Source organism: Anomalospiza imberbis, chromosome 20, assembly GCF_031753505.1.
Source record: "Anomalospiza imberbis isolate Cuckoo-Finch-1a 21T00152 chromosome 20, ASM3175350v1, whole genome shotgun sequence".
NCBI classification, from domain to species: domain Eukaryota; kingdom Metazoa; phylum Chordata; class Aves; order Passeriformes; family Viduidae; genus Anomalospiza; species Anomalospiza imberbis.
This window is the reverse complement of record NC_089700.1, coordinates 3,185,650-3,196,973: the sequence shown is the minus strand read 5'-3', so window position 1 is coordinate 3,196,973 and position 11,324 is coordinate 3,185,650. Positions and strand designations below refer to the sequence as shown.

General features: G+C 54.3%; 1 protein-coding gene across 8 annotated transcripts in view; it reads left to right on the top strand.

Moving 5' to 3' along the window:
* The first annotated feature begins 2,236 nt into the window (after positions 1-2,236).
* GTF2IRD1 (GTF2I repeat domain containing 1) overlaps positions 2,237-11,324 on the top strand; it is a 70,296-nt gene continuing 61,208 nt past the window's right edge. For all 8 annotated transcript variants that reach the window (XM_068210140.1, XM_068210139.1, XM_068210135.1 and 5 more), the window contains exon 1: positions 2,237-2,581. In XM_068210140.1, the coding sequence (XP_068066241.1) occupies positions 2,252-2,581 (330 nt within the window). In that variant the 5' untranslated portion in view covers positions 2,237-2,251. The remainder of the gene's footprint in view (positions 2,582-11,324) is intronic.

Here is an 11,324-nt window from a genome sequence, read left to right as displayed (position 1 = left end):
GTCCCTAGCTCTCATACCCCTACTCTGGTAGGAGTAGGCTCTACTGGGAGCTATTGGGACTGAGCTCCCTGTTCGTACACTGGTGACCAAAGTTGGTACCCATGGGTCTCCAACCTCATTTCAGTTCATGGTCTCCAATGATGAGGAGAAAAATGAGACCCCAAAGCCAGCTGTTACAGAGCCATCCCCCAGTGCTCAGCACTCAGGTCCCAGACTTGGGACCAGCTCTGCTGCAAGAAGGCAAAGGGCAAAGAAGTTCCCTGGGCTGTTAGGGCAAGACAGCTGCTTGTCTTTGGCCAAAGAACCTTGGACTCACTCTTTACCAAGGTCTTGAGGGGCTGCATCCTTTCAAAGGATCTGAAAAGTGTTGCCTGCAGCCTCTTTGCAGTGCGGATGAGTTGAACACATGCTGGAGGATGCTTAATTCTCCCAATACAGACACCAATCATGTTCCTTTGACTGATCTGTAAATGCTCCCTAGAAATGCTGGCATTATCCAGACTCACGTATGGCTGCAGGCAGGAGCTCCAAGCTACCCAAACACTCTGTCTGCTGCCATGGGCACTGTGGGGCCACAGTGCTTCAGGGGCACAGTGCAGGGGACCTGCACAGCCACAGCACAGGGATGTTGCATCAAAATACACTTTTTTCCATGCTCTTTTTATTAATCATGCACATTTCCCCACTCAGGGGCAACGGGCTTGGGCGGGCAGTGTACCAGGGGAAGTGTTGGAGGGCACCAGCAAAAGCAGGACATGGAAATCTTCCTGTTCTGTGCAGGCAGCTCCCCCATACTGTTTTTGGTGACCCAGTTAAATTAATTTTGCTGGGTGGCTGTTTTTCTGGTGGGGTGCTGGCTTAAAGTTAATTAGCCAAAAGATGCCCTGATTTCTTTCTTCACAGTAAGATCTGTCGTTTAATTTGTCAGCTACTGTGTTCTCACGCACCATTCACGGTCCCAAGCACCACAGGTATGAATTAGGGACCAGCTCTGACCACCCCAGTGGGACCTGTCTTGCCCTGAGTATTCCTACTGGAAACCTACTGGGATTTGCTGGGCCTCTGAGGCTATGGCTACGAGTGCAATGAGTTTGAGACTTGATGACATGGGGAGTGACACACAAGGTGCTGGGTGCTTCCATGTTGCTCAGCAGCACAGAACAAAACCCTTTCTATGCTCCTCCAGAAACTGGAAAAAGAGTGTTTCCTCTTCAAATGTTTTCTTCTCCCCATGGCCCTGGAGAGGGCAGATAATGGAGCAGCTGCCTAGCACATACTTCCAGGGAAAAGTATCAGTACTTCTAAAACTTCAGAGGTTAAAATATTGTCAAGTTATTTTTAGTAGTTTTTCATTCATTTTAATTTGCCATTCGTCAGTGTGCAGCAAGGAACTCAGAGAAGCATCGTTCACTCCTGGTGGGTTGCTTTCTCCATGCCAAGCTATGCTGTGCTAAGCCAAGAGCAGACCTGAGCTGTGCAGGGCCACACTGTGCTGAGCTGAGCTGTGCTATGCCTCTGAAGCATCTCTGCTAATGAAGACAAGCTGAGAGAGCTGGGGTCGTTCAGCTTGGAGAAGAGAAGGCTTTGGGGAGACCCTAAAGAACTCAGAGACCCTTCCAGTGCCTAAAGGGGCTTCATGAGAGCTGGAGAGGGATTTTGAACAAGAGCTTGAGAGAAAGGGCAAAGGGGAATGGCTTCACACTGCCAGAAGGCAGGGAAGAATTTCTTCCTTGTGAGGGCAGTGAAGCCCTGGCTCAGGTTGCCCACAGCAGCTTCGGCTGCCCCATCCCTAGAAGTGTTCAAGGCCGGGTTGGCTGGGACTTGGAGCAACCTGGTCTAGTGGAAGGTGTCTCTGCCCATGGCAGGAGCTTGGAACAAGATGGTCTTTGAGGTCCCTTCCAACCCGAACCATGATGCCATGCTATGATTCTATGCCATGCCATGTCCCGACGGATCAAGCCGTGCCAAGAGGTGCCAATCCACACGACACCACGCCAAACCCGGCCGTGCCAACACCAACAGGTGGCGACACGCACCCACTGCACCCCAGACCCGGCCGCGCCGGGGACGCGCCGGGGACGCGCCGGGGACGCGCCGGGGACGCGCCGGGGACGCGCCCGCGCGGCCCGGTGCGTCTCGGCGCGTCCCCGCCGCGGCGTGAAAGGACTTCGCAGAGCTCACCCCCGCCTTCGCCAGCCCCCCCTCCCCGTTTTCGGGCTGGTTAATCCCGTGTGTAAAGGGCAGCCAATGGATGCGGCCGTTGCGCGGGGTTGGGATTAGCGGCGGGGCGAATGGCTGGCACTTTTACTGGGATTACAGAACAAAGAACTGCTCTCCCTGCCCGATTTGGGGTGTGTGGGGGGGGGAAAAAAAACAACTCCCCCGTCGGCTTCTTTTCATTCCTTTAGGCCCCTGTCGGGTTGTACCGGCTCCGCCCGGGAAGCGGCGGGAGGCGGCGGGAGGCGGCTCCATCCCGGCCCCCGCCCGCCCGCCCCCGCCGCTCCCGCCGCTCCCGCCGCTCCCGCCGCTCCCGCGCAGCCTCGCCGGGGGAGGCAGCGGCGCCGCGCCCCAACCGCCCGCGGTAAGGAAAAGTTTTGGCCTCCCCTCCCCTCTTGAAGGGTCCCCTCTCCACCCCCAGTCACGGCCCTGGCGGGGGGAGCAGCGGCGGGGGGCATGTGGGGGTGGTGGGTGCGGTGGGGCGCAGGGGGATATTGAGGCTGGGGGTGGGGGGGGATAGGGCTAAGGGATGCAAGGGGGCAGCAGGATTCGGGGGATGATTGGGAGTGTTAGGGCTGGAGGTGTGCAGGGCAGCGTTAGGGATCCTGGGGGAGGGTGGTGCTGAGGATGCAGCACAGGACATTAGGTAGGGGTGAGTGCTGGGAGATGCAGAGGGGCAGCAGGACCGCTGCAGGGGTGATACGGCTGCAGGGGTGCTAAACCACATCAAGGCACAGGGGATGTCAGTGGGCAGGAGGGTTGCTGGGGAGATTATAGGGCTGCGGGGTTGGGGGGGCAGTAGGGCGGGGGGGCATGCTGGGCTCTTTAGGGCTGAGGGATGCTGGGGACAGTAGGGCTGCTGGGGGATGATAGAGCTGGGGGATTCATTAGAGCTGGTGGGGTTTGATAGGGCTGTGGGGGTGCAGTGTGGCATCAAGGCATGGGGGATGTTGGGGAGCAATAGGGTTCCTGTGGGGGATGCTGAGATTATTGGGGCTGGAGGGATGCTGGGGGAGGAATGCCAGGCTCATCAGTGTGGGAGAGTTCAGGGGGGTAATTAGGAATACTGGGAGCTGATAATGTTGGGGAATGCTGCAGGGCAATAGGGCTGGGGGAGGGCATTAGGGTTGGGGGGTGCTGCAGGGCAATAGGGCTGGGGGAGGGCATTAGGGTTGGGGGATGCTGCAGGGCAATAGGGCTGGGGGAGGGCATTAGGGTTGGGGGGTGCTGCAGGGCAATAGGGCTGGGGGAGGGCATTAGGGTTGGGGGGTGCTGCAGGGCAATAGAGCTTGGCAGGGGTTCTGGATGTTATTAGGGTTGGGAAGGATATTGAAGATTTGTAGGGCTTGGAGATGCTGGGGATATTAGAGCTGATGGGGGTGTTGAGTGGCTGGGGGTCATTAGGGCTAGTGGAGGGAGTGCTGGGGGTGATGATGGGCCTTGGGGTTGGTGGGATCCATGGGGGCTGTGAAGGGATGCCAGGAAGCAATAAGGCTGTGAGGGCATTAGGAGTTGGGGGTGATAGTGCTGCAGGGGGGCTGTGCAGAGAGCAGTAGATCTGGGGAATTGAACAGGGGATGTCAGGCTGGCCCTCAGTGGTGGCACATCCTGAAGGCAGTTCTGGGACCACCACCTGCCCTGGCTGCGTTGGATGGTGCCAGGCAGGAAGGGGAGCTGGAAGCAGGGCTCTGCTGGAGCTTGCCTCCTCTTCCTTGGTGTGGGGATTGGCAGCAGTGCTGCTGGAAATAGAAACACGGTGTTGAGCTGGTGAAGCGCTTGGGGCTTCGGCCAGACTGGTCACTGGCCCTGGCACTGTGGCCCGTGGTCTGAAGGAACAGGCATCCTCTACAGCGGCGAGTGGGAGGTTTTCAGTGCCAAGGGATGACTGTGATAGGGAGAAAGTTGCTCCCTGAGGAGCAGGTGCCCTTGTCCTTTCAGTGTCTGGGGCTGGCAGTGGGTTTATCTGGGATAAGCTGTAAATTGGAGTCATCCTATTAATGCACCTTGTGCTGGAGTGAGCCTTGGACCGGGCAGTGCTGTGCAGGTAATCCTGGGTGTTTGTGGTGGGCTCTAGGCACAGCCAGGCGAGGGCACCTCGGGAGGTGATGGTGCCACTGAGCACCATGGCAGAGCCATGGGACTAGGTGCTACGGGCACTTTGAGGTTGGTCACCCAGCCTGCTGCCACATCCGTCACCTGTCAGTGTGAAGCTGTGGACATTGGATCCACCTGGGGACATCAGTGTGTGGCCTTGCGTAACGGGAACCCTTGGCTTCAGGGTGTCTGCTCTTCATGCTGCTCCCACTGAAGGAGCTGTTGGAAGTGCTGCAGCTGGGGAATAATGTGGATGTGAGAGACTTTAATTCCACAGAGCCCCCAGCAATGCACCCAGAGCCACTGAGCTGGCTGTTGCCCATCTGAGCCCACAGAACCCCCTTCTGTGGAAACTGCTGCAGCACTCGTTCTGAACTGAGAAAGCAATATTGGGGACCACCAGGATGAGACCTGACCCTGCTGGCAGCCGAGGGGCTGGGGTGCTGAAGGCCATGTCCCAGTGCCTCTGCTGCAACCCCTGAGGCAGAGCAGCGAGCCCTGGCACAGCAGCACGTGCTGCCATTGGAGCAGTGTCAGCAGCCGGTCGCGTGTCAGGACCGTGTGTCAGGGCAGTGTGGTTTTATCAACACCCGTGGGTCCCCTGCTCTTTTCCCTTTAGCCTTGCAGAGCCAGAGTCCCTGTGACCACCGGTGGCCACTGAGGGACAGGGTGCCCTGCTTTGGGGCTGCGCCACTGGTTTTCTCATGCACCCTGGCTCTCCAGGCTGGCATGGCTCTCAAAGCCACATTTTTGGGGTGACACCTGCCAGGGATGTATCGCCACGCTGTGGATAGGAGAAGGGATCGGGCAGCTGCCCTCGCTGGTGTTTGCAGAAGCTGAGGAATGATGCCAGGGATATGCTCTGGTGGCCACTGCTGCCTGTTTCTGCTGTCCCTCCTGAGAGGGCTTTCCCATCTCTGAGAAGCTGCTGGTGCTGCCACTGATAGCTGCTCGTTCAGGTTTGCTAGTGAGAAGCTGGGCAGATGAGCAGGAAGCTGCTCAAGGACACGTTTAGCAACCTGGCTCTATCTGCCTGGGTGAGACACAGTGCCCTTACTGGCAGCCCAGTCCTTCCTTTCACAAAAACCTTGCATGTCCTTGCGTGGGGCAGGAGGTGACAAGAAAGGTGGGCTTTGGGGCCAGCACAGAGGGTACAGGTCTGGCTGTTCTACATGCTGTGCATCACATATAACTGGACTGATGGTCTGCTTAAAGGAAGGAGAAGAATACCAAACCCCCAAAGTCCCAGGCCAAAACACAACCTCTGGCTACTGGAGTTAATGGGGGATTCCCGTCTGCTTCTCCCACAGGAAATAGCTCAGATTTTTTTTGGCAATTATCAATGCCCTGTACTTCCTTCAGGAATTTTGTCAGCAGCACCCCAGCAGCCAGGCTGGAGGAATGCACAGGGACTCCAGCCCGGATGTTGGCTGCAGGGCTGACCCCTGGGCTGGGTGCAGGGCTTGGTGCTGGTCTCGGGGCATGGTAATGCTGTTGTGCTGGTGAGTGGAGGTGGTGGTGGTTTGTCATGGAAGAAAATGTGGGAATGGATCCTGCTGCTCCAGGATGACTGGGCTGAGGTGCAAGTGGCATGTGATGGTTTGGGGAAGGAGGATGATGAGCAGATGAAAGGCTGTGTTATTGTTCTTGCTTTGCTCCTCCAGCCTCGTGTGTGGCTGTGCTAACACCTTGCTGGTAATGACAAAACTACTTCAGGGCTTTGAGGGGGGAGCAAAGGTTTGCCACCACCAGAGACCTCGAGGACAGGGAGAAGGACAGGAAAGGACCTACTGGGAGCCCCTCCTGAGATGGAGATAGCTATCCATGAGCTAAGTATGTATTTATTGGCTCATTCATTGGGAAGAGCGCAGCTGGAACCTATGGGGAAGGGTGTCTGGTGTCCATCTGGATTGTGGCCAGAGCAGTGGGGCTGAGGGTAGAGAGCAGCCCCAGCTGGAGGTTTGCAGAGGAGGTGGCAGCTCTTTGCAGACTGGAGTGAAGCTTCCCAGGACTTTGCTTTGCCCTGTGGGCAGCCCTGTCCCTTTACAGGGCATGCTCAGTTTATGTTTCTTTAAATGTTATCTTAAAAAGCAGTCAAGAGCTGCAGGAAGCTGCAGTGGCCCCAGGTGGGCTTTAGGAATTGTGGCAATGGGGATTTCTGCTTTGATGCTTCATTTCTTGGTGAAGCCGCATTGGTTACATTTGCTTCAATCCCCAGAGTGGTGGAGCGGTGGGCTGGGGTGTTTCTGCCAGAGAGACCCCCCCAAATCAGCTGGGGCATGTGGGACCATCTCATGTCCCATCCTGGTCCCTGAGAGCTGCTGCCAAACACCACCTTAGGAGTTGCCTAGAACACAGCAAGGCTGTGCTGTGGCAACAAGGGAAAGTATTCCTTGAGGTGGGATGCTGTGGAGAAAAGCATTGGGTACATGGACCCCCTCCTTGGGAGCATACTGTGCTGAGCAGTATTTACATTTGTCCATGCAAACAGCTTCTGTGGGAGTTTTCTGGCTTCACGTTGTCGTGTCTCTGCTCTGTGCTGGTCTAGCTGGTTTTAAAAGGTAATTAATCTGGGTGGAATGAGTGGGGGACCAGCGAGGAGCATCACTCTTGCTGCTGCACAGCCATGTGGATGTCATCGTCCTTTGCCAGCGTGTCCCTCCTCAAAGCCAATCTCCACCTCTCATATGAGGGCTGAGATGTCCCTCTTAATTTTCTTTAAATCTCTAACATTAAACAGAGCAAGTGCCAGTGGGTAGGTTGGTGTGGACCCAGGATGGGTCCTGGAAATGTGCCCACCTGCGTGCCTGAGACTTCTGCCCCAGGAGATGGAAGAGACAAGCCCAGATGCCTCCTGCCCATGGGTGACATCCCCTGCGGGGTGTGCTGAGGACTGGCAGTGTCCCTGAGCCATCCAAGTGGGTGTGAACAGGTGGGTGCAAAGCTTGTGGTGGGCACCATAAACTGTTGCTGATCTGTTCCCACAGCCCCACAGGCAGATTAAAACCTGGGAGCCCAAAGGGTGCTTTGAGGTGTAGATCCCACTGGAGATGGCTGAGAAGAAAACTGCTGGGCAGGATATTTTTAAACATTTTTAATTTTTGGATAATTTCTTGAACTTTTTGGTGATGTGTGTGGATGCTGGTTGCTGCCACAGTTGTGTGTCCTGCTTGGCTTGGTTTCTCCTCCAGGAGAAACCTCCCCCTGCAATGGATGCACAGGGGTTGCACAGACTTACGTGCTTCTGAGAGAAGAACATGGAGCCTGGGCTTTGATGGGCAGCAGCAGACTTTTCAGTCCCACTGCAAATCCCTGGATGAAGCAGGATGGATACGTGGCCATGGGTTGTGCCCATGATGTGGCCATATAGGAGCCCTTGGCTTCCTTCTCTTGTGCTAAAAACCTTCAAAGTTTTTCATCAGGTAACTGTTGTTTGGAAGAACATAGAGGCAGTTGGTCTGGCTTAGGGAAAACTTACAGAGTGGGAGTCTTCTAGAGCAAGGTAACACTGGAAACTGAAAACACCGCAGTGGGTGAGAAAGATCTCCATGGTTTTGTCTGGTTGCTGTGCTGGAAGAAGCTTCACCCACCTTTAATGGGATGAGTGCATCTCTGTGCCCAGGTTTTGGCAGAGATCACATTCTGTCTTTAGCTCCAGCTGTGTCTGTGTGGATGTCTCCTGCCTGGGAAGCCACCTACTACTCAGTACCTGCAAGAGGTGACCTTGCCTTGAGGCACTGGCTCAGTTGCTCATTTGCTGCTGGGCTCCAGCCTGGTAGCACCAGAGGATTGGCTCTGGGCAGTGGAGGCCATTGCACCAAGCTGGAGGTGGCTCCCTGGAGGTGGGCAGAACTCCCACGCTGACAGGATACACAGATGAAAGGGACAAACCCAGCCCTGCTGCTAATGAGCAGCAATCCTTATGCCAGATATTAACCCTGTCCACTTCAGGAGGGCTCAGTGCCAGGCAGCGTGCACGGCACGTCGGTGGCGCGGTGGCACCAGGACTAGTGCCAGTACGGCAGGTGCTGCCCTCCCTGCCTGCCCACTGGCACTGAATGCTGCAGGATCTGAAAGGTTTTGGATGAGGCTTGAGACAAGCTGCTGGTCCTGCTGCAGGGCTGGGATCCCAGAGGGACGTTGGTGGCAAGGGTAGGGTTTTCCCTGGGTGGATGCTGCTGCTTGGACTTTCACAAGAGGTACCATAAAGGATGGGTTGCATTCATGGTAGGGTGGATACCAAGTCCAGTGGGATGGGTATTTTGGCATTGGTAGGATGGGGCTGTGCCCACTGTGGCTGTGCTTTGGGATCTGTTTGAGGCTTCCACCAAAGCTACACTCCTTCCCACTGGGCTGGATTTCTTGTTTCACTGCAGGGTAGGAGACAGGGATGGAAAAACCTGTAGGAAAGGCAGGATTATGTCTCCCTAATTAGTAGGGGCCTGATTATCATTTCTTTCCAGAGCTCTGGTAATGATTAAATATGTGGGAATTATCTTTTATTATTTGTATTGCATTATTATTTAGAAGGCTGGGACCCTGTTTGCTGTGCAGACAGGGAATGACAGTCCTTGCCAGGAGGAGGAACTCTGTCTCTGGCGTCCTGGTCTGGGTAGACTGGGGGTTGAGCTTTGTGTGCCCGTGGCATTACCCAAATTGCTACAGCAACTCCCCACCCCAGCACTTTAAAGAATTTAAAGCATTGAATTGTATGTCTTTTTGCTTGCATGTGAGTCACATCTGTTTTAGTATGGGGAAAAAAAATAGTGTATTACTGTGACCTCTAAAATCACGATTTATATAAAGATTTTAAATTACATATATATTTTTTTGGCACCAGGATTATCAAAGCTCAGGCGTTGGTCACTGCTTTTAGATGCTCTGGCTTTATTGTTGGAGGGCTACAATAAAGCAATCTTGTTAGGTAAACATAATGATGTTATGAGCCACCATCTGCTGAAGAGCTGCTGCAGGGAGCAGTGGGAGCTGCCTGCTGTGCTGCTGCTCCCCTGCTACTTCCTGCTGGCTGGTGTCAGATGTGTCCTAGGAGAAACACGAGTGGCTGGTATGGATGGAGAAAGGGCTTTTTCTTATTGCTTCCTCCTTATTAATCAGCTGGGACATGAGCTGTTAACCCTTCCAACTGGTGAGGACCAATTCCCACTGGAGTGTAGTGAGGCTGTTGGGGTGATGGTAGGGTCATTGGTAAGTTTCCCAAAAACTGGGCCACCACATTGCTGGGCTGTGGAGACCCAGATGTGTTGGAATGCTCTGGCCTGTGAGGACACCACAAGATGCCAGCAGGTCCCTGGGTCCCACAGAATCATCCTGGCTCCCACCCGAGCAGTGGGACAGCACCGTCCTGGTGGCAGCAGGGACTCCCACGCCCCCCTGGGTGCAAATTTGCAATCACTGGCATGAAGGATTGCACTTGGTCGGCAAAATATGTGAGGAACTTTGCTTGTTTAAAATGCCTTTGGGGTTTGGGTCTTAAATAAACATCCTGGTTGGGGTTTAGGTTGGAGGTTTTCATCCTGGGAAAGGCAGGCGCGGGGGGAAGGGAGCTGCACCAGTGCCCCGAGCCTGCATGCACCTTCTGACAAGGTTAAAAATTGGCTTCATTAGAAGAGGATCACTGGAAATAAATTGCTCTGCACCCTTTAGGGGAATTGCTGGGCTGTAATTTCATCTTGTCCTTCTGGGGGAAAAATGCCCAGAAACCCTTTAAATGAAATTACAGCATTTTACCCTGAGCTAGAGTTTGGTATTTTTGCCCCCAAAATGTGTTTACCTCCATGCCCCCAGATGAAGTTCATCCAGGATCTTGAATCATGGAACCATGGAATAGCTTGGGTTGGAAGGAACATTAAAGATCATCTTGTTCCACCCCCTGCCATGGGCAGGGACACCTTCCACTGTCCCAGGCTGCTCCAAGCCCATCCAACCTGGCCTTGGGCACTGCCAGGGATCCAGGGGCAGCCACAGCTGCTCTGGGCACCCTGTCCCATCAGAGGTGAGGGGTTAGCTGGGGTTCACTGCATGTGCCAGGCCCCTGCCAGCTGCCCCACAGCTCCTTGGGAGATGCCAGGCTGGGAAAGGAGCATGCTGGGCATCAGGGCCCTTATGAAACAGCATGGCCCAAGCAGAGTGCCCCAGTGCTGTTACTCCAGATCCACAGGCAGGAGTGAGTGGGTGGTGACCTTTAACAGGACATTAAACATTTATTAAAGCTGTCAGAATTAGTGTCAGGCTGTTTTGGGGTTTTTTGTTTGTCCGTTTAAAATGAGAGGGGAGAAAAAAGACATTTAAGAGAGACAAGCATGACTGGTGTCATGAGCTGATCAGGCTAATGCATCCCATCCCACATGAGCTCTCAAAGTGAAGACCTGGCTCTGGGATGGACCCAGCACCCACCTGTGCCCTTCCCAAGGCTCTTTGCTGGATCCTGCTGCATCCATTGCCCCCACCTTCATCTGTGCCCATCAAATACTTCTTGGTTAGGTGGACTAATTTTTCCCCCCACCTGTCTAAAGGTTTATTCCTTTGGAGGGTGGAAGAGTGAGATCAGCCCCACTTCTCACTGGTACTGTCTTCCCACAGCCACCCACCAGCTTTCCCTATGCCACGCATTATGTGCTCTCTTGAAAACGTCTTTGTTTCTCCACATTTCTGTTGTAATTTATGTACAATACCACTGCTCATTGAAAACCAAGGTCTTTATCTCTGTGGGAATTACACCTGCAGAAGTCCAGCCCTATTGCTGCCTGCACCAGGCTCTCCATGGTAAAAGACAACTCCAGTACCACCACTGTAATGCAAATGTTTCCTCTATTTTGACATCTGTCAGGGGTGATGCTTGGCTCCCCTCTGCACCTCACCTCACAGCTCTCTGACCATCACCTACTCGGGTTGGGTCTTCAACCCCAATAAATTTTCTTTCCATCTTCATTTATTTCTCTCTCTCCCCTAGCAGCATGGGGTTGGTCCTTGAATATATTTTTTTTTCTCCTTTC